The following is a 25,793-nucleotide window of genomic DNA, read 5'->3' as shown; positions in this document are numbered from 1 at the left end:
GTTATTAGCACAGAATTTTTCACAGTGCCAGTTGTAAGTATAAGTAGGAGAATGGACCTCGGGTGCAAGGCCCCAAACGACACGACCCATACCCGTAGCTCCCTTGACCAGAACAGCAGAAGTGTGTACGAAAGGAACTGGGTGGGTTTTATTCCACTTCCTTTTTTTTTTTTTTTTTTAATGTTTTTATTTTTGAGACAGAGTGAGACAGAGCATGAGCAGGGGAGGGGCAGAGAGAGAGAGGGAGACTCAGAATCTGAAGCAGGCTCCAGCCTCCGAGCCATCAGCACAGAGCCCGACGTGGGGCTCGAACCCACGAACCGCGAGATCACGACCTGAGCCGAAGTCGGATGCTCAACCGACTGAGCCCCCCGGGCGCCCCATTTTTTATTCCACTTAACACGTGGGTGCTCTGGCACCGCTCCCCGCCCTCGGCTTATGCTGGCCAGTAAGCGGGGTCTGAAGGGAAAAGGGTCTGGGGGTCGGCCCGTGGCCCCCTCTGCATCCTCCCTCCTGGCGTGTGGGTGGCCGGGACAGGGAGGGTAACGCCGATAACACGGGACGACAGGGTTTCTGGGTCGTTTGTGGCTCTTAACACGTCACTGCCTTCTGTCCACATTTGAAGCACGTGCTGATTCCAGCAGGCAGTGTGGCCTCTCTGTTCCCGTTCCTGTCTAGACCGGGTGCCTTCTGGGCCGGCCCTAAAATTGTCCCACGGGGTCCTCCTGCCGCTGACTTTAGAGGGGGTGCTTCTTTGTTGTGGCGGAGTAGGTTCTGAGAAAAGGTGCGTGGAGGTAAGGGGTTTGAAGTGTCTTTATTCTACCCTCACACCTTGATCGATCGTTTGATTTGGTATCAGCTTTGGGCTGTCAGTCGCTCTCCGTCAGCGTTGAGAGGCTTTGTTCCCGGGCGCCTGGGCGGCTCAGTGGGTTGAACGTCCGACTCTTGATTTCAGCTCAGCTCGTGATCTCACTGTGAGTTCGAGCCCCACTTTGGGCTCTGTGCTGACAGCAGGGAGCCTGCTTGGGATTCCCTCTCTCCCTCTCTTCTTCTCTCCGTGTTCCTCCCTTTATTGTTCTTCCATGAGCATGGGATGTCTTTCCGTTTCTGTGTGTTCTCCCCAGTTCTTTTTCATCAGCGTTTTATCGTTTTGCTGGGCGGAAGTTTTTTACCTTGACGAGGTCCCAGTTCTCTATTTTTGCTTTTGTTTCCATTGCCTCAGGACAAACCTAGAAAAGAGTTGCCACGGCTGATGTCAGATCACTACCTGTGTTCTTTCTTCTCTGGGATTTTTATGGTTTCAGGTCTCGTGTGTAGGTCTTTAATCCATTTTAAACTTATTTTTGTGTATGGTGTAAGAAAGTGGCCCAACTTCTTTTTTTTAATTTAAGAAATTTTTTTAAGTTTATTGTTAAGAGAGAGAGCAGGCAGGGAGGGGCAAAGAGAGAGGGAGACAGAATCCCAAGCAGGCTCTGCACTGTCAACATAGATAGAGCCCAACTCAGGGCTCGAACTCACAAACCGTGAGATCGTGACCTGAGCCGAGATCAAGAGTTGGTCGCTTAACCGACTGGGCCACCCAGGTGCCCTGAAAGTGGTCCACGTTCATCGTTCTGCAGGTTGCTGTCCAGTTTTCCCAACACTGTTTGTTGAAGAGACTCTTTTTCGTATTGTGTATTCTTGCCTCCTTTGTCCAAGGTGAGTTGTCCATGTGACCGTGGGTTTGTTCCTGGGCTTTCTGCCCTGCTTCGTTGATCTGTTTTTGTGCCAGTACCACAATGTTTTGATCATTACGGCTTTGTAGCGTATCTTGAAGTCTGACATTGTGATGCGTCCAGTTTTGTTCTTTGTTTTCGAGGTTGTTTTGGCCATTTGGGATCTTTTGTGGTTCCGTCCACATTTTAGGATGGTTTGTTTTTGCTCTGTGAGAACTGCTGGTGGTGTTTTGACAGGGATTGCGTTAAATGTGTAGACTGCTTTGAGGAGTAGAGACGTTTTAACAATATGTGTTCTTCTAATTCATGAGCGTGGAAATCTTTCCATGTCTGTGCGTTCTCTTCAGTTTTTTCATCCGTGTTTTATAGTTTCCAGAGTGCAGGTCGTTACCTCGATGAAGTTGATTCCTCGGTACTTTGTTTTTGGTGCAATTGTAAATGGGGTTGTTTTCTTAATTTCTCTTTTTCTACCTCATTATTAGTACACAGAAATGCAACAGATTTCTGTATATTGATTTTGTGCCCTGAGATTTACTGAATTCACATATCAGTTCCAGTAGATTTTTGGTGGACTCTTTCCGGTCTTCTATGTACAGTATTATGTCATCTGCAGATACGGAAAGTTTTACGTCTTCCTGGCCAACCTGGATTCTTTCCATTTCTTTTTCTTATCTGATTGCTATGGCTGGGACTTCCAGTACTGTGTACTGTGTTGGATGAAACTGGTGAGAGTGGACATCCTTGTCTCGTTCCTGATCTGAGAGGAAGAGCTCTTAGCACTTTATCATTGAGGATGATGCTAGCTGTGGATTTTTCATATACGGCCTTTATTAAGTTAAGGAACATTCCCTCTACACCTACTTTGTTGAGAGTTCTTATCATGAATGGATGTTGTACTTTGTCCAATGCTTTTTCTATGCCTGTTGGAAGGTTCGTGGGTTTTTATCCTTTCTTGTATTCATGTGATGTATCATGTTGATTGATTTGTGAATCGTGCAACCCAGAAATAAATCCCACTTGATTGTAGCGAATGATGTTATAAACGTATTGCTGGATTCCGTTTGCAAGTATTTTACTGAGAATTTCTGCGTCCGTGCTCATCAGAGATACTGGCCTGTAGTTCTGTTTTCTTGTGGTGTCTTTGGTTTTGGTATCGAGGTAATGCTTGCTTCGTAGAATGAATTTGGAAGTTTTCCTTCCTTTTTAATTTTTTGGAACAATTTGAGAAGAAAAGACATTAACTCTTTAAACGTTGGTAGAATTCGCCTGTGAAGCCATCTGGTCCTGGACCAGATGTTGGGAGTTTTTGATGACTGATTCAGTTTCATTGCCGGTGACTGGTCTGGTCAAGTTTTCTATTTATTGCTGTTTTCTTTTTGGGAGGTTATATGTTTCTAGGAATTTATCCATTTTTTCTGTGTTGTTCAATGTGGGCATTTGGTTTTTTGTAATTATAACCCTTTGTACTTGGTGGAGTCCGCTGTATTTCTCCTTTCATTTCTGATTTTGTTCATTTGAGTCTTTTCTTTCCTCTCCTCCCTCCCCCCCCCCGCCTTTTGTCTCTCTTCTCCCCCCCACCTCTCCCTCTCCCTCCCTCCCTCCCTCCCTCCCTCCCTCTCTCTCTCTCTCTCTCTCTCTCTCCCTCCCCCTTCCTGTCTCTGTCTCATTCTCTCTCACTGGTTTGATGAGTCCAGCTAAAGGTATATCAATTTTGTTGATCTTTTCAAAGAACCTGATCTGTATTACCGTGTTGTTTTTTTTTATGTTTCTCATATTTATTTCTTGTCTAATCTTTATTCTTTCCTTCCTTCTGCTGGTTCAGGGTTTTGTTTGTTCTTCTTCTGGCTCCTTTACATGTAAGGTTGAGCTTTTTCATGCTGCTTTAGACCTGGCGGATGCTTTTAACCTACAACTGCCTGTCCTTCATTCAGCCCCTGGAAATGCCTTGTGTCATTTGGTAATTTCGTTTTCTCCTTCGGGAGCTCTTTGACCTTCAGCCGCTCTCTCATGTTGTGAGTTTTTACTTTTTTACTGGCTTTTACCTGTTTTCTGGGCAGCATCCACATGTTCACCCTTCTATTAAGTTTTTTGTACTGTACTTTTAAGTTCCTGACTTCCTCCTTCTTACTGTCACGTTTCCATACTTGTTTCCTGTTTTTTCTTCCTGAGGTTATTCTTTGTATGGATTTAGTTACTTTCTTCTCCCTGCATTATCTTTCTTTAATTTTAAAAAATCTGTCACATTTGGGGCACCTGGCAGGCTCAGTCAGTTAAGCGTCTGACTCTTGATTTCAGCTCAGGTCATGATCTCATGGTTTGTGAGTTCGAGGCCTGTGTTGGGCTCTGTGCTGACAGCTCAGAGACTGCTTGGGATTCTCTCTCTCCCTCTCTCTCTAAAAAACAAAACTAAACCAAAACTTTCATATTAGAGGTTTTAAACTATCTGAGGTCCTGTCACACACAGGGAGAGGCACAGGGACACTGGTTGGCAGGTGTTTCTGAGTCCGTGCAGGGGACTGGCCGAGATGGGGCTGTGTCCTCGGTAGGTCGTCACATACCAGTGTCTAGAGCCCTTTTATGGAGCGGGTCTGTTTCCCCAGGGAGGAACTCTCTTCTTGTCCTGGGCGTGTAGGTCTGGCTGCGGCTTCCGGCACCCAGGCTGGGGGGGGTGGGGGTGGGGGTGGCGCGTAAGGTGGGGAAGGGGCTTGGCGGCTTGTAGACTTAAATTTGTCCTCATCTCTGTCGGTCTGTCTGTAGGTCACCCTGGGCCAGATCCTCTGGTTCACCCTCTTCAGAAAGTGGTCCCCACCCTCTGCAGGTGGCCACACGGGGTTGGGAGCAGGTGTGGGGTCTGAGGTCTCCTGTCCCCAGTCTTGCTGGCGCTCCAGCCTCCATGGCTCCCTGGGGCCCTAAGCCTGAGCCTTTCTGGGGTTCTGCCTCTGGGTGGTTTCTCCCCATCGGACTTGGCTTTTGACTCTCACTGCCCGACCAGGTCAGCCACTGCTTGACCGGCTGCTTTCCAGCCTCCCGGGTTTTGCTAACCTGTTCCACGTGCCGTCGTCACCTCTCCCTCGCCTTTTGTCCTTGTGGCCCTCTGCCTCGTTTACTCCTTTACTGTCCTGGGCTGCAGGGAGGGAGTGGAGATCAATCTGCCATGTTCTTCTAGAAGTCGCTCAGTGTGGGGTTTAAATGTGTGTGTGTGTGGGGGGGGGGGGGGTGGGGGGCGCTGGCCCCCGACGGAGGAGGCATTGCTGGGGTGAGGGAGGAGGCGGAGAGGGGTCGTGGATGATGGTTAGGGCCTGGACTCTGGCCCCGGCTTTTCCTTGTGTTGACAGACGTGTTCCATGGGGCTCGTGACGGGCCTGCCTCTTGGGTGGCTGTGAAGGTTTGGCCCGCAGACACGTCAGTGTCCAGCACGTGGCCATGCACGTGGTTAGCGCTCAGGGCTTCTAACTGGTATCACCACTTGTAAGCCACAGAGAATATGGACCTGAACCAGGGCAGCAGCCTGGGCATGTGGGTCAGGCCTGAAAAACACCCCAGGGGCGTGTCTCCTGCCCCACTTGGGGGCAGAGAACAAGGGGCCAGGCTGGAAGATGCGCTCCCCTCCCCGTAGCTCCCCCAGGGCTGTTCCCAGCGGTCCCCACCCAGGGAGCGCCCCACCCCCGCGCCCTGCCCCCAGGACCCACAGACACACAGGGGTCTCTGTGCTCACATTCAGCTGCTGGGATGCGTGAGGGACTTGGCTTGGGGCCTGGAGCGAGGGGTGGGGTGAGCAGGCCGGGGCCTGGGCCGGCCGGGCACTGAGGAGGGCTGCAGGGGGGCGGTGGCCGGAGAGAGGCGCGCCCGCAGTGGAGGCTCGTCTCCTCAGGCCGGCCCCCCGCGCCTGCCTCCCCAGCCTGGGGGCCCAGGAAAGCTGGAAGGAGGGGGGCTCACGTGGCAGGCGTGGCCCAGCCCGTCCTCAGCCCCTCTGCCCGCCGTGTCCTTGCGGGGGGCTGGGACGGGCTCCACCCTCGGGGAGCGGGGCAGAAGGAAAAGACGCACAGACGGTGCCCAGTGGGATGAGGCAGTGTTCCCTGGGTTTGGGGGAGGCCCCGCGGCGCCCACGGGCCCCCTGGGTCTCCCCCCCGCCCCGGACCAGATGCTTCTTGGCCCCCACCTGTAGCCGCGGGTGTGTGTCCCCCGTGCGAGGAACCTGGCGGTGAGCTGGCCGGAGGGCTGGTGCGGCTGTTTATACCTCTGTGGTTTCGGTCCCACAGGCAGCCTCAGCCTCCTGTGTGAAGGCCCAGGGAAGGTGAGGGACGGCCCAGGCCACGCGACATCTGGAGCTGGGCGGGGAGCCACACTCGGGGCTCCGACTCCCCGTCAGCACTTGGGCCCGAACGCGGCCCTGATTCTGGTGTTGGGTGCTGGAGGGTCCCCCGACGCCCCCAGCCTCTCGCGTACACGCAGAACGGACCAGATGGGCTGTTGTCACTCCAGCCGCCCCGCCCACAGGACCTGACACGTGGCAGGTTCCAGCCAGGAAACAGCCCGGGGGTGGCCCCGGTGTGGCATTGGGGTGAATTAGACTGCAGGTTGGAGGAGCCCCCAGGCTGGGTCTGAGCTCCCCCCAGGCGGTGAGCCCTCCTAGCCCATATCCTGAATTGCAGGACAGAAGGAGTCCCAGGGTCCTGCTGACGCTTTGCCCCAGGGCACAGGCCCAGGGAGCCCCAGACCGAGGTCAGCAGTCAGAACACTGCTTTCTCTCTGCCAGGGCTCAGCTGCCACGGATTTGAACTTGCATTGGGGTGAAGTATTTGAGGTCAGGCTTATGGACGGAGGGGAGGAGCTGTGCACCGGGCAGCCCAGCAAGTGGACGCGTGTGGCCACTGGCGGCTTGGGCCTGGCCTCAGACTCTGACGTTACCGCTCTCCGGTGTGACCCAGGGCCAGTGACGCTCTGCCCTGGGGGCCCTGTGTGCGTGAGAAGGGGATTAGATTCTGCCCAGGGTGTTTGAGGAGCAAGCGAGGACCTGGCCTGTGGTCACCTGGGGCAGAGGGCTGGGTCCCACAGCTGCTCTTTTGCCACCGCCCGCCTGACAGGGTCTGTTTTCTGCTAGCACGGATGGTCCAGGTGATTTGGGGGGAGGGGTCCTCAGGACCCTCAGCGGGAGTCCGGTCTCAGTGTTCACTGCAGCTCTGGGTGGAGCTTGGGGCCTGCCACCGGCTGGGGGACTGAGGAGACCCCAGACCCCCACCGCATCTCACCCACGGTCCCGGGGGCTGACGGCCCCCGGCCTCTCCCCACACCCGCCTGTGCGCTGGCCTGCGTCCATCTCCCAGCCTGTCCCCATCCTGTGGTGTCTCCTCTGTGCCTCCGCACCAGACCCCAGCACCCACCCCCTCCAGCCTTCTGACCCTAACCAGGACCCTCCACTCATCTGGCGCGCCGCACCTCAGGCTGGAACACCGGAGGGCTTCTGCCTCCCCCTGCCCTGCCTGGCTGGGGTGTCCGTGCTGCCCGGGCCGGCTACCCATCACCCCCGACCCCAGTTCTCCCCAGCCACTGCCGCCCCGAGGGAGGGAGGCCCCCAGACACCTTTCTGCCTCCTGCATGATGGCAGTGAGCCCTGGGCTCGTTGGTCAGCATGTGGGCCTGGCAAGGGCAGCAGGATGGTCACTGGCCCCCAGAGGCAGTAGCTGCGCACGAGGTGCCCGTGGAGAGATGCGCTGGCATAAGCGGGCCCGAGCTGGGCCTGGGATACCTTCTGTCTCTGTGCCCCCTGCCTGCCTGCCTGCCTGCCTGCCGATCAGGGTTCCCTGTGCTTCCAGGGGGAAGGCAGGAGTAAACGAGGGAGTGATGGGCAGGCAGGGCTGCCCCAGGCTCTCCCAGGCTGTGGTCCCCCGCAGAGACCCTAGAGCTCAGCCTGGGGTGGGGTGTCAGAGGCGCTGGCTGCTGGATCAGCTGTGGCCTGATGCTCTCCAGATCCCTCGCTGACGTGGCCGGGGCCCCACGCGGTGGCGGGGGTGGGGGGAGGCGGGGGGGGGGGTGGAGGGTGGAGCCTGCAGGAATTGAGAGCAGGGCCAGGAGGGGGCTTGGTGGTCTGGAGGCTTCCGAGGCCGGGCCTCTGGGCTGGGAATCCAGGAGACAGTCCTCACCGGAGAGTGCTAGAGCACCGTGGGTGGGAACCGTGGCCCTGGGGGTGGGGCCAGTTGGTTAGGGAGCCTGAGTGTGTCCGGAGACCCGGAGACCCGGAGACCCGGAGGGAGCAGGAAGGCCCGAATGCTGGGCCGGGGGGGGGGGTCTGGGCTGGAGGTCGGAGGGGAGGCTGGGGTGAGCGAGGAGGCTGCAGTTTTCCTACAGGTTTAGTGCTCTTCCCTCCCCGCCGCGCCCCGCCCTCGCCCCGCCCTCGCCCCGCCCCTCCGAGGCCTCCCTGATGGGTCTCTCAGGCTGTCCCCTGTCCCATCTCTGCAGCCGGGGGTGGGGCCTGTGCTTGGACGATGCTCCCACCAAGGATGTCATCGACTTCCCCTCGGTGCCACCCGGGGTCCTCTACGACGTGGGCCACCAGTGCCGCCTCCAGTATGGGGCCTATTCGGCCTTCTGTGAGGACATGGACGTGAGTGTGGGCACAGGTGGGGGCGGGGCTACCCTCCGCAGCCTGCAGCGCCTGCGCTCGGCCCACACCCCACACGTGATGCTGGGGGACTCGGCCTGTGGGATCCGCCTCGGGCTGGGGGGCTACACACCCAGCTCTGAATTCTGGGTGGACCATTTGCCAACTGTGCGGCTTTGGGCGAGACCGTCACCTCCCAGGGCTGGGTTAGAAGAGGCAAAATAAAACCCTGGGGGAGACCCCCCTCCCTGGGGGAGACCCCCCTCCCTGGGGGAGACCCCCCTCCCTGGGGGAGACCCCCCTCCCTGGGGGAGACCTGCCCGAAGTGAAGGCCTTCGTAGCCTTGTTAGAGACCCCGGGTTTGGTGGGGGTGAGGGTCTTTCTAAGGGAGTGGGTGGGGCTGGGAGAGGTGAGGGCGGGTGAGGGGTGGAGCTGGGAGAGGTATGGGCGGGGCTGGGAGAGGTAAGTGGGGGAGGGGGTGGAGCTGGGAGAGGTGTGGGTGGGGCTGTGAGGGGTGTGGGTGGGAGGCTGGGCGGGGGAGTAGGCGGGGCTGGGAGAGGTAAGGGCGGGGAGGGGGTGGAGATGGGAGAGGTGTGGGCGGGGCTGCAAGTGGTGTGGGCGGGAGGCTGGGCGGGGGAGTAGGCGGGGCTGGGAGATGTATGGGCAGGGCTTGGAGAGGTGGGCGGGAGGCTGGGCGGGGGAGTAGGCGGGGCTGGGAGATGTGTGGGCAGGGCTTGGAGAGGTGGGCGGGAGGCGGGGGAGGGGCGGGGGCGGGGCTGGAGGCCGTTCTGAACAAGCCCCAGTGCCGGGTGCCCCCAGCACCCCTTGTTTGGGAGAAGATGGGAAGGGCCCTCTGGGAATCCCATTTTCAGACCCCCACCCTGTGCCAGCCCCACGCAGGGTGGTGAGGGGTGGGCGGGTGGAGGCAGCAGGGAGGGGTCAGGGCATGGCCTGTGTCCTCCCTGCAGAATGTGTGCCACACACTCTGGTGCTCCGTGGGGACCACCTGTCACTCCAAGCTGGATGCAGCTGTGGACGGCACCAGGTGTGGGGAGAGCAAGGTAGGGGGCAGTGTCAGGTGGGGGGGGAGGGGTGGGGCTCCCAGCGTGCCTCTGCTCTGCAGGCAGCCTTGGCTCACGCTGGCTCAGGCTCTCGGAGCCCAGCCTCTCTGCCCTGTCCTGCCTGCGCGCTGGACCAGGAAGTCTCGGCACCTGGGCCCTGTCGTTCCTGTGCGCTTCTACCACTGGGAGGAGTCTCCTCTCTCCTTGGTCTTGTCCTCTGCCTGCCCCGTCCCCCCAGCTGCCACAGTGTCACCAGGGCGGGGATAGCCGACTGGCCTGGGTGCGCGTCTCCACCTGGTCGGCTGTCTCGGTAGTGGTGTCTGAACGGGGAGTGTGTTCCTGTCGGCTTCCGGCCTGAGGCTGTGGACGGTGGCTGGTCGGGCTGGAGCGCCTGGTCCGTCTGCTCGCGGAGCTGTGGTGTGGGCGTGCAGAGTGCTGAACGGCGGTGCACACAGCCTGTGTGAGTGTGGGGCTGGGGCCACCCGGGGACGCGGCGGCACCGCGCTCACCGTGCGCTCACTCTGCCTCCCCCCCCCCCCCAACAGGCCCAAGTACAAGGGCAAGTACTGTGTGGGCGAGCGGAAGCGCTTCCGTCTGTGCAACCTGCAGGCCTGCCCCCCCGGCCGCCCCTCGTTCCGCCACGTCCAGTGCAGCCACTTTGACGCCATGCTCTACAAGGGCCAGCTACACACCTGGGTGCCGGTGCTCAACGACGGTGAGTCCTGCCGACCACGGGGAGGGGCCGGGGGGCGGGTGGCAGGAGCCGGGACCCCACCCCAGCCGGGCCGGGCCGTCCCTGGAGCCTCCAGCCCGTTCCTGACACACAGTGCGACGCCCGCCCCGGCTGTCCCTCACGGCTCTCCCTTTGGGCCCCCAGCCAGCCCCTGTGAGCTGCACTGCCGGCCTTCGAGCGAGTACTTTGCTGAGAAGCTCAGGGACGCTGTGGTGGATGGCACCCCCTGCCACCAGGGCCGGCCCGGCCACGACCTCTGCATCAATGGCATCTGCAAGGTATGCCCGACAGGAGGGGCGTCTCCCACACCGGCTGCCCCGGGTTCCCTCCTGGTCGCTCTCTGGCCCCCGTCAGCAAAGGCCACCCCCCCCACCAGCACTGGAGCCCCTCACAGGTGGATCTTGTACCCCCAGCCCCTGCACCCCCAGCCCCTGCACCCCCAGCCCCTGCACCGTGGCCCTCCTCCCCTCCTCCCTGCCTGCTGTCTGAGCCTCTGAAGCTCGGCCCGCACCTGCACAGCCCCTGCCGGGAAGCCAGAGCCCGGGTCAGCCTCCTACTGGCTGAATGACCCCAGGCAGTGGTGTCCTCTGTGTCCTCTGAGAGAGAAAGTGGCCGGTTCTGCACCCCTTTCACCGGGTTCGGTGACGCCGCTGCAGGGGCATGCAGGGCCCCGAACCTGGCAGATGAGTGTCAGTAATGCCGGCAGCGTGTATGCTCGCTTCTGGCGTCAGCCCCGGCCTCTTCCCCACCCGTGTCCCAGCCACTGTCCCCCACCCGAAGCACTGGGGCCCAGAGTGGCAGGGACACGCTTGCCCGGGGCCTCTGATACAGATTCCTGTTTCCGGGAAACTTTCGTCCACACTGGGGGAGCTCCTGGGGTGCCAGTGCCCCGCCTGCTGTAGCTCTTTGTGAAAGGCCCCCCCCCCCCGTACCTCGTGCCCCCTCAGCATGGCCTCGCTACACGCGTGGATCCCCCCGTGTCACGCCCGGGGACAGGCGGAGTGGGGGCCTGCTCCCACCCCGGCGGACCCCGGCGGACCCTGGCGGCAGGGGCCAGGGAGGGCTGCTGGCTGGTGGCCAGGCACTGGGGCCTCCCTCCCGTGTGTTCCAGAACGTGGGCTGTGACTTCGAGATTGACTCGGGTGCTGTCGAGGACCGCTGTGGCGTGTGCCACGGCAACGGCTCCACCTGCCACACCGTGAGCGGGACCTTCGAGGAGTCTGAGGGCCTGGGTACGCGGGGGTGGGGGGGGTGGGGGGGTTCTCCTAACTCGGCAGCCCTGCCTGATCCCCAGGGTCCCGCCCGGGCTAGAGACTGGAGGCAGGGAGACCACCCCGCTGGGTCCTCTCGGGCGTCGGGCACCTCGGCCCAGACACAGAGACGTGTACTCAGGGGAGTCCTCCTGCCCCGGGGACCCCGGGTTGGCTGATGAGGCTTATGGGTGGCGCCAGCCCCTTCAGAGGCTACCGCCTTCTTGTGAGGCTTCAGGGAGCCGCCCCCCCCCCCCAACTCCACCCCCTCAGCCGCGCGAGTGCCGGCTGCGTGTGCTGGGTGAGGGGGGCTTGAAGGTGAGGAGCTCACGGCGACAGGTGACGAAAGCTTTCGGTGTGGCAGGTGCGGTTGTGGGGGGCCCAGCAGGCTGTGAGGAAGGAGGTCCTGACCCAGGGAGGTGAGGGGAGACTTCCTGGAGGAGGGGGGAGTTTAGCTGGTGCGTGAAAGACCCAGGTGAGATGGGAGGAGCGATTCACGCAGGAAAGAGCTGTGTCCCCAAGGCCCGGGTGCATCTCTGTGCAGGCACCTGTAAGGAGCGGGGCCTCGGGCGCTGGGCCAGGACGCTCGGACCCTGGAGCCCCATTCATACCCCAGCAGGACCCTCGGGCACGTTACTTAATCTGTGTGGGCCTCAGTTTCCTCATCGGTCAGATGGGGGTGACGGCAGCCCCTGCGTCACCGGGTAAAGCGCATATAGAGTCAGTGAAGGAACGGGAACGGGCTGTGTGGGCGGCACGGAGGGCGTCCCCGGGAAGGGCCCAGCTAGCCTAGGCATCCAGGAGAGGCGTGAAGGGGCATGGGTCACGGGGGCAGGGTTTGGGGGTCCCCTCTAGGTTCAGGTGACCTGGGACGCGTGGGACCCTCTGCCTTCTGGAGGAGCTCGGGCCCCCGGGCTGGTGGTGGGACCTTTGCCGTCGGCAGGCCGGGTGGAGCGGGAAGGGGGCGAGGGAAGGGGACGGCGAGCCTCTTCGCGTCTGTACACCCCCTGGCCAACAGGGTACGTGGACGTGGGGCTGATCCCGGCTGGCGCCCGTGAGATCCGCATCGAGGAGGTGGCTGAGGCCGCCAACTTCCTGGCCCTGCGGAGCGAGGACCCTCACAAGTACTTCCTCAACGGGGGCTGGACCATCCAGTGGGGCGGGGACTACCCGGTGGCGGGCACCACCTTCACGTATGCGCGCACAGGCAACTGGGAGAACCTCACGGCCCCCGGCCCTACCGACGAGCCCGTCTGGATTCAGGTGCCTGCCTCCTGAGGCCCGGGGTGGGGGCAAGAGCCGGGCCCCGGGGGCCCAGCACCGCCTGCCCCGTGGCGAGACAGGGCCCTGGGCCTCCGCCTCCCTTCCCCCGTCTCTAGGACAGCCCCACGTCGTAGCCCCACGTCGTAGCCCCACGTCGTAGCCCCACGTCGTAGCCCCACGTCGTAGCGCCAGGTCCCAGAGGTGGCTGGGGCTGGGTCCCTTCCAGTGATCGCTCTGGGCAGGTGGCAGGACGCCTCGCGCTCGTGGCCCCGGGTGGGCGGTGGGGACGCCTCGTGCTCATGGCCCTGGGTGGGCGGTGGGGACGCCTCGTGCTCATGGGGCCACCTCGTGCTCGTGGCCCCATGTGGGTGGTGGGGCCACCTCGTGCTCGTGGGGCCCCGGGTGGGCAGTGGGGACGCCTCGTGCTCATGGCCCCGGGTGGGCGGTGGGGACGCCTCGTGCTCATGGCCCCGGGTGGGCGGTGGGGACGCCTCGTGCTCGTGGCCCCAGGTGGGTGGTGGGGACACCTCGTGCTCGTGGGGCCCTGGGTGGGCGGTGGGGACGCCTCGTGCTCACGGGGCCCCTTGCCCACCCGCCTTAGCTGCTGTTCCAGGAGAGCAACCCCGGGGTGCGCTACGAGTACACCATCCACAGGGAGGAGGATGGCCACGGCCACGGCCAGCCGCCCGAGTTCTCCTGGAGCTACGGGCCCTGGAGCCAGTGCACGGTCACCTGTGGCACAGGTGAGGAAAGGGGTGGGCGCGGTGCCCGGCTTCAGCCTCCGGCTGGCTGCTTACGTGTGGTTCTCGGGCCCCCGTGTCCAGAGCGGGGCCGCCGGCAGCCCTGTCCCTGGGTCCTTCGGGGGAGAGGCCGGCACAGGTCGGACACGGGCTGAGCGCCCGGTGTGTCTCAGCTGCTGGCACTGTGTCCCCAGAGACGCGCCGGCTGCCCCTTCCTTCGTTCTCGCTGCTCGGCAGGCCCCTCACCGGTGCTTCTGTCCCACGCCGGACACCGGACTCTCATCCTCACAGTCTTCCGTGGGCTCCTTCCTCCACCTCCTGCTGCAGACGGGCTTTGCGGCTCCTTCCTGGGCGGCCCAGAGCCTGGTGCCCCCTGGCTGCTGCCCCAGGAGGGGCTTCGCAGGGGGGATCGGGAGGAGGAGGAGAGGTGGGGAGGAGGGAGCCAGGACCACCAGCGTGTCCCCACCCCCGCTCTGAGCCTCCGGGCCCCGTGGCCCGTTCCCCACACGCACTCATTCCTTCCAACTCTGTGAGACGTGTGACAGTGTCGCTGACCCCTGTTCCCCGCGGCTCGTCACCCCCAGTGCCCCTCAGTGTCCAGGGATCTCAGCACCAGGAGTCTGGGACAGACGCCTGCTCGTTCCTTTTTAGTTTTCAGTTTTTTGTTTTGAGAGACAGCACGAGTCAGGGAGGGGCAGAGAGGGGGTGGGGGGAGAGGGAGAATCCCAAGCAGGGTCCACGCTGTCCACGCAGAGCCCGACTCGGGGCTCAAACCCACGAGCCACGAGATCATGACCTGAGCCGAATAAAAAATTGGACACTTCATCGACTCAGCCACCCAGGTACCCCTCACACATTCCTTAAAAACCTTGTGTGACGATAAAGTGGAAACCGACACACGGAAACCTGGCAGAAATTTTCAAAAGCTCTTAAAAAGTATCCTGTCCCATAGAGCGTCTTGACGTTTACAAACGTGACCGCAAACCCGTTAGACCGGGCCCTGGGGGTCAGCGGACGGCCGCTCCACAGGTGGGCGGCTGAGGGGCGTGTGGCGCTGCAGGTCGTGGGGTGCCAGCTGGAGCACCAGTGCAGGTGGCTCGGGGTGGCCTTAGGGACCCAGGGCCTCTCTCCCCATCCGAGTGTTCCCCTCACGTGTGTCAAGGTAGCCCCGCCCTCCCCCTTCTCGGGGTCCAGGCAGGAAGAAGGAAGGGGCGAGGGGCTGACCCCCAGGGGAGAGACTCGTGTCCTTTCTCCCTGTGTCCTTCCCTCGCACACGGGAACTCCCATGGGGAGTGTTCTTAGCAGGTCCTCGCAGAGAACCAGAATTCTGTTAGGGGAGGAGGAGTGGACAGGACGGAAGGCTCAGGCCAAGGAGACCTGGTCTTCTGGCCTGTGAGGGAAGCAGGGGAAGGCAGGGCCTGCTGGACGGTCCCACCACTGGAGACAGTGTGGGGTACGTGTCCGAGGGGAAGGGTACAGTCGTGCAAAGGCCCAGAGGCAGGTGGTGGCTGGGGGACAGGAACAGTGACAAAGGCGGGCTGGAGAGGAATGTCTGTTCGGGGGTCTGGTGAGTGGCCTCGCTCCGCCTTTTCTGAGCGCTGACCCTGCTGGGAGGGGAGGCTGGGTTTGCACGACCACGTGTTGTCCTCACACCCTGGCTTCGAGGCGGGTGTTACTCTTCCTCCCACTTACAGATAAATACACGGAGGTTCAGAGAGGCCAGGTGAGCCGCCCAAGCCTCCCAGCTAGGACGCCAAGGGGCTGGGCCCTCAACGCCACGAACCTCCACGCTCTGGTCCCCATCTAGGGGTGGAGGCGGAGGCCTTGTTCTGGGAGGGTTCTAGAGGAGCGGGTGTGGCCTTGTCTCTGGGTGCGGGGCAGCCCGGGCAGGGGGCACCCTGGGGGCCGGGCCCAGGCTGAGCCCCCGCGGCCCCCCAGGTATGCAGAGGCAGACCGTGCACTGTACCGAGCGACAGGTGGGGCCCGTGGACGAGAGACACTGTGACCCCCTGGTCCGGCCTGATGACCGCCACAGGCAGTGCAGCGAGGAGCCGTGCCCTGCCCGGTGAGCCCGCCCTGACCGCTCCTGGCCCTGCCACAGACCCCGCATCCTGGGCCCACAGGAGGGGCTGAGGGAGTGGGGCTAAAGGCCCAGGTCGTGGCCACCACCACCCCAGCCTGGAGCAGCTGGCCTAGGATGTCCCTGGTCACTAGGGTTTGGGTCTTGCCCAGCCCCCCGGGGAGGTCCTGTCACTGGGCTTCGGGGCTTGCAGCTCTGGGAGATTGTCCCCTGGGCCCTGACCCAACCAGCCTGCACCCCGAGTGCCTGGGAGATTGTCCCCTGGGCCCTGACCCGACCCGCCTGCACCCCGAGTGCCTGGGAGATTGTCCCCTGGGCCCTGACCTGACCCGCCTGCACCCCAAGTGCCTGGGAGATTGTCCCCTGCGTCCTGACCCGACCCGCCTGCACCCCGAGTGCCTGGGAGATTGTCCCCTGGGCCCTGACCCGACCAGCCTGCACCCCGAGTGCCTGGGAGATTGTCCCCTGCGTCCTGACCCACCTGCACCCCGAGTGCCTGGGAGATTGTCCCCTGGGCCCTGACCCGACCCGCCTGCACCCCGAGTGCCTGGGAGATTGTCCCCTGCGTCCTGACCCGACCCGCCTGCACCCCGAGTGCCTGGGAGATTGTCCCCTGGGCCCTGACCTGACCCGCCTGCACCCCGAGTGCCTGGGAGATTGTCCCCTGGGCCCTGACCCGACCAGCCTGCACCCCGAGTGCCTGGGAGATTGTCCCCTGCGTCCTGACCCACCTGCACCCCGAGTGCCTGGGAGATTGTCCCCTGCGTCCTGACCCGACCTGCCTGCACCCCGAATGCCTGGGAGATTGTCCCTGGGCCCCAACCCACCCCACCCCGCCTGCACCCCGAATGCCTGGGAGATTGTCCCTGGGCCCCAACCCACCCCACCCCGCCTGCACCCCCAGTGCCTGGGAGCGCGGCCAGGCTCTGCTGATGTGGCCCGTGTGCCTCACAGGTGGTGGGCAGGGGAGTGGCAGGCGTGTTCCCACTCCTGCGGGCCCGCGGGCCTCTCCCGCCGCTCTGTGCTCTGCATCCGCGGTGTGGGGCCGGATGAGCAGAGGGCCCTGCAGCCGCCTGCCTGCGAGCACCTCCCCCGGCCCCCTGCCGAAAGTCCTTGTAACCGTGAGGTGCCCTGCCCCGCCACCTGGGCCGTGGGGAACTGGTCTCAGGTGAGTGTCAGGATGGGGGGCCCGCCCCCAGCTCCACCATCGGTCTTCAGGGGGCCCTTCCTGGCGGGCCTCACGGTGGGAGGGCGGTGGGGGCGTCCCCCGAAGCCTCGGGGACTAGGCTGCCCTGGAGAGCCACCACCGCACGCCACGGTCTGGGGCTGGACAGGCCCAGAGTCGGCTGGCTGAGGCCTCCCGCTCTGCCCTCGGCCAGCAGGCAGGGCGCCCTGGGCCCTGACCTCCCCTGGCCCGAGCCCCTCTCTCCGGCCTCCTCTCCAGTGCTCGGCTACGTGCGGGGATGGCGCCCGGCTCCGAAGCGTCCTCTGCACCAACGACACCGGCGTCCCCTGTGACGAGGCGCGGCGGCCGGCCGGCAAGGCTACCTGCTCTCTGCCGCCCTGTCCGCGGACCCTGGACGTGCTGGGCCCCGAAGGCTCGGGCAGCGGCTCCTCCTCCAGCCACGAGTTCCTCAACGAGATCGACTTCATCCCCCCGCGCCTGGCCCCCCGCCCCCCGCCCCCCTCGTCACCCGAGCCGACCGGCGTGGGCAACGCCATCGAGGAGGACCCTGGGCTGGGCCCGCCGGGGCCCGTGTTCGTTGACGATTTCTACTACGACTACAATTTCATTAACTTCCATGAGGACCTCTCTTACGGGCCCTTGGAGGACCCCGCCCCAGACCTGGCAGGTGCGGGGGACCGGACACCCCCGCCCCTGAGCGGTCCCGCTGAGCCCCCCACAGCCACCCCCCTGCCGGCCTCAGAGCTTCCTGGGACGCCGGGAGGCGGGTCGCCTGCCCCTTGGCCCGGCCAGGCTGGCCTCTCCCCGCCCCCACCCTCAGAGCAGACCCCCGGGGACCCCCTGGTCAATTTCTTGCCTGAGGAAGACACCCCTGTCGAGGCCCCAGACTCTGGGCTCCCCAGCTTGCCCCGGCCCCCCACTCCAGCCGGTGGCACGGAGAAACCGGCTGCCCCTGGGAGCCAAAACAGAGTCCTGGGAGGGGAAGACAGCCAGAGCTGGACGTCCCCTCCGTGGTGGGAGAGGACCAACGAGCTGTCCGAGGAGGAGGGTACCGGCCCCCCCCAAGGGCCCCACCCCACCCCACCCGCCTCACCCGCCACGGGCCCCAGCCACTCCTCCCCCAGTCCCGACGCAGGATCGCTGTGGACAGCTGGGACTGTGGCCTGGGAGCCAACTCTGAACGGTGGCCTGGGGCCTGCGGACAGTGAGCTGTGGCCCAGCACTGGGGGGGCTCCTGCCCCTCCTCCTCCGCCGGTCGCTCAGCCAGAGACCCGGGACGGGGACGGCACCCTGGAGCCGGGGCCTCCCACCCCTTGGACCCCGGCAGCACCAGGAGCCTTCCTCCTGCCGGCCCCGGGCCCAGGACTTGTGGGCCCCGAGTCCCCTGGTTCCGTGGTGTTCACACCAGCTCAGGACGGCTCGGCCAATGGCAGCATCATCCCTGAGGCCCAGCCAGACCCCAGCCTGGCCGTGCACCTGCCCCCCGCTGGGAATGCCAGCTGGGAAGTGGGCAACTGGAGTGAGGTAGGGGCCTCACCACCTCTATCTCCTCCTCTGGGACCCGGGGACCAAACCCTGCCTGTGCGGGGGGGGGGGGGGGGGGGGGCGGGAAATGTCTCAGGTCACGCCCTCCGTGTGCCCCCGGGGGCAGTCCACCCCATCAGGCCCGTTTCTTGTCTGAGTGGTGAGGTGTCCGGGGAGGCGCCCATCCCTGGAGTCCCCAGAGGCCCCCAGTGGCACGGGGGTCCGCCGGGAGGGCAGGTAGCACAGATGGGGGCAGCCGGGGGCAGCGTCCCTCACACCCGGCTGGCAAGCTCCCTGGACGGGGCGGCCATAGCCCCCTGCCCCCCGCGGCCCCTCCCCGCTCAGGCCGGCGAGGGTCTGAACTTGACAGGAAGAAGCTGGCAGGTGCCCCCCCCCAGTGTCACTGTTCAGTTCTGTTCAGACCCCTCATCCTGGGTGGGGAGGGACAGGCAGAGACGGGAATCCAGACTCCCTTCCTCCGTGACTCTGGGGAGCAGTGAGCCTGGTCACGACGGCTGGGTCACCTCGTGCGTCCCCTGTGGGCACAGACCGTGGCTTGTGACTTTTGGTCCTCACGCACGGTCTTCTTGGGAGGTGGGTGGAGAGCCCCCCTCTGCAGAGGGGGAGACTGAGGCCCTGGCTGCACCAGGGTCCCCGCCCCCCACCTGGATGGGCAGCCCCTGGCTGGGGATCTGCCCGCCCTCACGGCCCATGCCCTGGTCCCCAGTGCTCCACCACCTGCGGCCTGGGTGCCGTGTGGAGGCCCGTGCGCTGCAGTTCGGGCCGGGAGGACGACTGTGCCCCCGAGGGCCGGCCCCAGCCCGCCCGCCACTGCCACCTGAGGCCGTGTGCCGCCTGGCATGCGGGCAACTGGAGTAAGGTACGCGGGCCTGGGGTGGGAGGCTCCCGGCTGCCGTCCTGTGCTCATCCGGTCCCCTGCCTGGTCCCTTCTCGGTTCCCTGTGACCTGCCCCAGCACCGCCCCCCCCCTCCCCCCCCGTACCTGCCGTCACCCTCGGGACCTCATCGTCACCCGCTCTACGTTGCACTCTGTCCACCTGCCCCGGGCCGGGCGGAGGATGGGGTTCCGCGGGCCGCGTGCGCATGTGCGTGGGGTACGCTCACCCGTGCTGCTCGGCCCGCAGTGCTCCCGCAGCTGTGGCGGAGGGTCCTCGACGCGGGACGTGCAGTGCGTGGACACGCAGGACCTCCGGCCTCTGCGGCCCTTCCACTGCCAGCCGGGGCCGGCCATGCCACCGGCCCGCCGTCCCTGCGGCGCCCAGCCCTGCCTCAGCTGGTACGTCTCTTCCTGGAGAGAGGTGAGGCCTGGGGGCCGGGGCGGGGCAGGGGTGGGGGTGGCCTCGGCCCCTAGAAGCGCCCTCAGCCCGTTCCCTGCCGTCGCGCCCTCCTAGTGCTCAGAGGCTTGTGGCGGTGGCGAGCAGCGGCGTCTGGTGACCTGCCCGGAGCCGGGCCTCTGCGAGGAGGCCCTGAGACCCAACAGCACGCGGTCCTGCAACACCCAGCCCTGTACCAAGTGGGTGGTGGGGCCCTGGGGCCAGGTGAGCCGCACGCGGAGGAGGGGCGGGACAGGTGCCCGGCAGCCACCGCTCGGTCCTCCGCCCCAGGCGTTCCTTCTGGTCACCGCAGATGCGGGCGGTGGCCACACAAGGTCCCCGCCCTGCTGCTGGGGAGAGAGGAAGAGGACCGGGCGGGTCCTCTGGCGCGGAGGACTCTGGGGGTGAGGCCCGAGGGGAGCACCCGACGCAGGGGGGCGGCAACGGAAGCCGTGAGCCTTCAGGGACCCGAGCAGAGGCCTAGGCGGCAGCTGGGGTGGAGGAGGGGCCGGCGGGGGGCAGCTCGGGGGTTGCAGCACCTCCGGCCACCCAGTGACTCTGGGCCGGTGGCTCTGCCTTGCTGGGCCGCTGTTTCTTCGTCTTCGACGGCGGGGTGTGAGGGTTAACACGATGAGGCCCTCAGCCCAGGGCCTGGCACCGAGTGGCAGAGATGAAACCTGTTTGTAGGGTTTTTTACAACCTCAGACCCTAACAAATCAGAATAAAGCCCGACTCCGGACGGAGGGCTCCCCTTGAGAAACTTTCTGCCTCCCCCCCTCCCCCACCGCGCTGCCCGGGGCCATGGTGGGTCCTCCGGGCCCTGGCTCTGGCCCTGGCCTCCACGCAGGTGTACCTCCTGCAGGTGAATGCCAGGTGGGCTCTGAGGGGGCATGGGGGGGGCCGTCAGGTGCAGGGACTGGCTCCAGGCGACGCCCCTCCTCCCCCCTCACCTCTGCCCCCCCCCACAGTGCTCATCCCGTCACCTCTGCCCCCCCCCACAGTGCTCATCCCGTCACCTCTGCCCCCCCCCACAGTGCTCATCCCGTCACCTCTGCCCCCCCCACAGTGCTCATCCCGTCACCTCTGCCCCCCCCCACAGTGCTCATCCCGTCACCTCTGCCCCCCCCCACAGTGCTCATCCCGTCACCTCTGCCCCCCCCCACAGTGCTCATCCCGTCACCTCTGCCCCCCCCCACAGTGCTCATCCCGTCACCTCTGCCCCCCCCCACAGTGCTCATCCCGTCACCTCTGCCCCCCCCACAGTGCTCATCCCGTCACCTCTGCCCCCCCCCCACAGTGCTCATCCCGTCACCTCTGCCCCCCCCCACAGTGCTCATCCCGTCACCTCTGCCCCCCCCCACAGTGCTCATTCCCGTCACCTCTGCCCCCCCCACAGTGCTCATCCCGTCACCTCTGCCCCCCCCCACAGTGCTCATCCCGTCACCTCTGCCCCCCCCCACAGTGCTCATCCCGTCACCTCTGCCCCCCCCCACAGTGCTCATCCCGTCACCTCTGCCCCCCCCCACAGTGCTCATCCCGTCACCTCTGCCCCCCCCCCACAGTGCTCATCCCGTCACCTCTGCCCCCCCCCACAGTGCTCATCCCGTCACCTCTGCCCCCCCCCACAGTGCTCATCCCGTCACCTCTGCCCCCCCCCACAGTGCTCATCCCGTCACCTCTGCCCCCCCCCACAGTGCTCTTCCCGTCACCTCTGCCCCCCCCCACAGTGCTCATCCCGTCACCTCTGCCCCCCCCCACAGTGCTCATCCCGTCACCTCTGCCCCCCCCCACAGTGCTCATCCCGTCACCTCTGCCCCCCCCCACAGTGCTCATCCCGTCACCTCTGCCCCCCCCCACAGTGCTCATCCCGTCACCTCTGCCCCCCCCCACAGTGCTCATCCCGTCACCTCTGCCCCCCCCCACAGTGCTCATCCCGTCACCTCTGCCCCCCCCCACAGTGCTCATCCCGTCACCTCTGCCCCCCCCCACAGTGCTCATCCCGTCACCTCTGCCCCCCCCCACAGTGCTCATCCCGTCACCTCTGCCCCCCCCCACAGTGCTCATCCCGTCACCTCTGCCCCCCCCCAGTGCTCATCCCGTCACCTCTGCCCCCCCCCACAGTGCTCATCCCGTCACCTCTGCCCCCCCCACAGTGCTCATCCCGTCACCTCTGCCCCCCCCACAGTGCTCATCCCGTCACCTCTGCCCCCCCCCACAGTGCTCATCCCGTCACCTCTGCCCCCCCCCACAGTGCTCATCCCGTCACCTCTGCCCCCCCCACAGTGCTCATCCCGTCACCTCTGCCCCCCCCCACAGTGCTCATCCCGTCACCTCTGCCCCCCCCACAGTGCTCATCCCGTCACCTCTGCCCCCCCCACAGTGCTCATCCCGTCACCTCTGCCCCCCCCACAGCGCTCATCCCGTCACCTCTGCCCCCCCCACAGCGCTCATCCCGTCACCTCTGCCCCCCCCACAGCGCTCATCCCGTCACCTCTGCCCCCCCCCCACAGCGCTCATCCCGTCACCTCTGCCCCCCCCCACAGCGCTCAGCCCGTCACCTCTGCCCCCCCCCACAGCGCTCAGCCCGTCACCTCTGTCCCACCCACAGCGCTCAGCCCCCTCACCTCTGCCCCCCCCACAGCGCTCAGCCCCTCACCTCTGCCCCCGCCACAGCGCTCAGCCCCTCACCTCTGCCCCCCCCACAGCGCTCAGCTCAACTCTGACACCCCCACAGTGCTCAACCCCTCAATCTGCCCCCCCTCAGTGCACAACCCCTCACCTCTGACCACCCCCACAGTGCTCATCCCTTCACCTCTGTCCCACCCACAGTGCTCAGCCCCTCACCTCTGCCCCCCCCCACAGCGCTCAGCCCCTCACCTCTGCCCCCCCCCACAGCGCTCAGCCCCTCACCTCTGCCCCCCCCACAGCGCTCAGCCCCCTCACCTCTGCCCCCCCACAGTGCTCAACCCCCTCACCTCTGCCCCCGCACAGTGCTCAGGCCCCTACCTCTGCCCCCCCGCACAGTGCTCGGCCCCCTCACCTCTGTCCCCCCCCACAGTGCTCAGGCCCCTACCTCTGCCCCCCCCTCAGTGCTCAGCTCAACTCTGACACCCCCACAGTGCTCAACCCCTCAATCTGCCCCCCCTCAGTGCGCAACCCCTCACCTCTGACCACCCCCACAGTGCTCATCCCCCTCATCTCTGCTCCCCTACAGTGCTCGGCCCCTCACCCCTGCCCCCTCCCCCCCCACAGTGCTCGGCCCCTCACCCCTGCCCCCTCCTCCCCCCACAGTGCTCGGCCCCTCACCCCTGCCCCCTCCTCCCCCCACAGTGCTCGGCCCCTCACCCCTGCCCCCTCCCCCCCCACAGTGCTCGGCCCCTCACCCCTGCCCCCTCCTCCCCCCACAGTGCTCGGCCCTTCACCCCTGCCCCCTCCCCCCGCCACAGTGCTCGGCCCCTCACCCCTGCCCCCTCCTCCCCCCACAGTGCTCGGCCCTTCACCCCTGCCCCCTCCCCCCGCCACAGTGCTCGGCCCCTCACCCCTGCCCCCTCCTCCCCCCACAGTGCTCGGCCCCTCATCTCTGCCCCCCTCCCCCCCCCACAGTGCTCGGCCCCCTGCGGTGGCGGTGTGCAGAGACGCCTGGTCAGGTGTGTCAACACCCAGACCGGGCTGCCCGAGGAGGACAGTGACCAGTGTGGCCACGAGGCCTGGCCCGAGAGCTCCCGGCCGTGCGGCACCCAAGACTGTGAGCTCGGCGAGGCTCCACGTGAGTGCTTCCTTGCGGTGGCTGTGCTGGGGTGGGACGGGGCACGAGGGAGACGGGACCCTCCGTCCAGCTGCCGCCCCCACGGCACTGGCTGGCTGAGAACGGTGAGGCCGCGGGTACCAGGCAGGAGCCGGGGCCGGGCGAGGGTCGGAGGCAAGGGGGTCCGGCCCACCGCACCCCGCGGGCGGCTCCCTCTGGCACAGGAAGAGGGGCGGCGGCCGACCTGGCCCCCAAGTTGCCTTGTGGCCTGGAGCAAGCTCCTCCTTCCTCTGGGTCTCGGTCACCTGCCGAGTGAGGCCAGGGACGTCCCTGGGACGGTGGAGCCCCGGCTCTGGCTGAGCCCCCCGCCCCCCCGCCCCGGGCTGGAGGAGGGTGGCGGTGCAGTCACACACAGCCGCCTCCCTTCCAGGGTCCTGCTGGCTGCTTCCCGGCCAGCTGCGTCCTGCTGGAGGCGGGCCCGGCCAGAGGTGGCTCTGCACACACGCGGGCGCACAGCCGCCTTCCGGCAGCCCCGGCGGCCCGAGCTGTGCCGAGCACGGGAGACCGGGCTCCTCACCGGCCGTGCGGCCTCGGGCCCCTCTTCCCGGTGCATAGAGGGGCCGAGGGCCCCCGTGCTCGGGGACGGGGTGGGTAGAGCAGAAGCCAGGTCCCGGGCGGGGGAGGGCGGCCCTCTCTCTCTCTGCTGCCCGGTCCCCGTCAGCTGCTGCCGCCACTGCACCCGGGGGGTCAGGAGGAGAGCCCAGCTGCTTCTGTGCCCGTCAGCTGCCCGCCCCCCCCCCCCCCGGGACATAGGACAGTGTGCGGTGCTCAGGCTGGCATTCGGGGCCTCCGGGCTGTGCCCCCCACCCCGGCTGCTCCCTTGGGCAGTTCCACCCAGGCCGCTGCGAGGGGCGGTCTGGCCTCCTCAAATCCCAGCCTCAAGGCCCAGCGGAGACGCCACCCGCCCTGACCCCCAGCATCTACTCAGCAGCAGCTCACGGCCCCTGCTGCACGCAGCCCGGGCCCCAGCTCCTTCCTGCCCTTCACGCTTGGGCTCAGGGCCAGGGGCACTCGGGCAGCCGTGCTGTCTGGGGGAGAGGGTAGCAACAGAGGCCTTTGGGGCCTACAGCCAAGCTGGCCAGGTGTCCCGGGGGCCAGGGGGCGGGCTGCGAGGAGGCGACGGGGGGAGGGGGGCTAGGTGTTTCCTGACCAAGTGAGTAGTTGAGGGTGGAGGCCAGCTGGGGGTACTTGGACACCGAGATCCTGGAGCCCCAGGATGTTTTGACGGTTTGTGGGCTGGTGTGGCAGGACGTTCAGAAAGCCTGGAAACTCCGGGGTGTGCGGTCACCGTGGTGAGGCAGCTGACATAGCGTGGCCCACATCCGCCTGTCTGTGGAGGTGGGGGTTGTTGGCAGAGGACGGAAGTGCCCCCCCAGGGGTGAAGAAGCTCGCCTGAGGTCGCACAGTGGGAACAGGATGCAGGCCCGCAGACGCCGCAGCTCAGACCCACGGCCAGGAGTCGGGGCGGAGGAGCCAGCCTGCTGCCACGTGCCCTCTGTGTGGCCTGGGGGACGTCCCAGGCCCGCAGCGTGGCTGCCTTCTTGCTCCTCCCGCACCCGGGCGTCTGCGGCACCGAGCCGGGCAGCCGGGGGACGTCAGTGGCAGCGGGGGCGAGGCCGGGAGGGCTGGAAGCAAACCACTTCCCGAAATAGCTCCGATAAGCACAGGGCGGGAGGGCCAGCCAGGCCCCGGTCTGCCGCCTCCCTCTGTCCCTCCGTCCCTCCTCGGGGGTTTGTGTGGCCCAGGTCACGCCAGGGAAGGGGAGGGGCAGCAGGCTCTTTGCCTTCTCAGGAGCCTTTGAGATGGTCCCGGGTGGAGTCTCGGGGCCTTTCTTCTGGAACCCTGAGGGCAGGCAGGTGGGATGGGGCCACAGCAACTGGGGACTGGCACCTCCGGGCCCAGAGGGCTCAAGCCCTTGGGGGTGGCCGCCAAGCCCCTGAGGCTCCTGGCCACCCTGATCCTGGGGACAGCCCAGGTGGAGGAGGGAGGGGTGCAGGTGTGAGGGGAAGGGAGCAGGTGTGGCTCCTCCTGAGGACCCCACCCCACCCCACCCCACCCCAGGCTGCGAGCGGGATCGCCTGTCCTTCGGCTTCTGTGAGACCCTCCGCCTGCTGGGCCGCTGCCAGCTGCCTGCCGTCCGCACCCAGTGCTGCCGCTCCTGCCCCCTACCAGGCCACGGGGTCCCCTCCCGCGGCCATCAGCGTGTCGCCCGCCGCTGACCCACTCCAGCCAGGCCAGGCCGCACGAACAGACCGTCCCAGACGCACGGACCTCATGCCCCAGTGCGGGCTGCACCCCAAAGGTGCTAACCCGGCCCGCTGACGGCGGGCTAGGGATCTCTCACCCCAAGAAAGGTATTTTTTTAACAGTCTGCAGAACGTTATTATTGTTATACATAAACGAGCACTATGGTTTCGAGCACGGCGTGACTTCCTCTTGGATTGGGAGAATTTCAGGTCAGACCCCCTGGTCTCTATCCTCCTGACTCACCACCCTTCACGTGCT

The 25,793-nt window shown here is 65.3% G+C and overlaps 1 protein-coding gene across 1 annotated transcript; it reads left to right on the top strand.

Moving 5' to 3' along the window:
* The first annotated feature begins 5,199 nt into the window (after positions 1–5,199).
* Positions 5,200–25,706, top strand: ADAMTS7 (ADAM metallopeptidase with thrombospondin type 1 motif 7). Its single transcript, XM_047101114.1, has 18 exons — positions 5,200–5,235; positions 5,975–6,009; positions 8,172–8,316; positions 9,282–9,374; positions 9,689–9,834; positions 9,920–10,089; positions 10,252–10,385; positions 11,219–11,339; positions 12,376–12,620; positions 13,222–13,363; positions 15,299–15,425; positions 16,395–16,608; positions 16,885–18,150; positions 18,878–19,030; positions 19,295–19,468; positions 19,562–19,708; positions 23,087–23,249; positions 25,350–25,706. The coding sequence occupies exons 1-18, from the start codon at positions 5,200–5,202 to the stop codon at positions 25,505–25,507; spliced, it is 3,669 nt and encodes a 1,222-aa protein (XP_046957070.1). The 3' UTR covers positions 25,508–25,706.
* Positions 25,707–25,793: the final 87 nt, after the last annotated feature.

Source organism: Lynx rufus, unplaced genomic scaffold, assembly GCF_022079265.1.
Source record: "Lynx rufus isolate CCGP_SWC_20201006 ecotype Redwood Valley unplaced genomic scaffold, mLynRuf1.p SCAF_57, whole genome shotgun sequence".
NCBI classification, from domain to species: Eukaryota; Metazoa; Chordata; class Mammalia; order Carnivora; family Felidae; genus Lynx; species Lynx rufus.
The sequence above is the reverse complement of the archived record's forward strand: the minus strand, read 5'-3'. Positions and strand labels throughout refer to the sequence as shown.

What these genes read in the sequence shown, in the direction of transcription:
- ADAMTS7 (XM_047101114.1), top strand. Translation starts at nt 5,200, where the DNA reads ATGGACCTGAACCAGGGCAGCAGCCTGGGCATGTGG. An exon ending in CGGCGGTGCACACAGCCTGT is followed by an intron (nt 9,835 to 9,919) that starts GTGAGTGTGGGG and finishes CCCCCCCAACAG; the next exon opens with GCCCAAGTACAAGGGCAAGT. An exon ending in CCGTGGGGAACTGGTCTCAG is followed by an intron (nt 16,609 to 16,884) that starts GTGAGTGTCAGG and finishes CCTCCTCTCCAG; the next exon opens with TGCTCGGCTACGTGCGGGGA.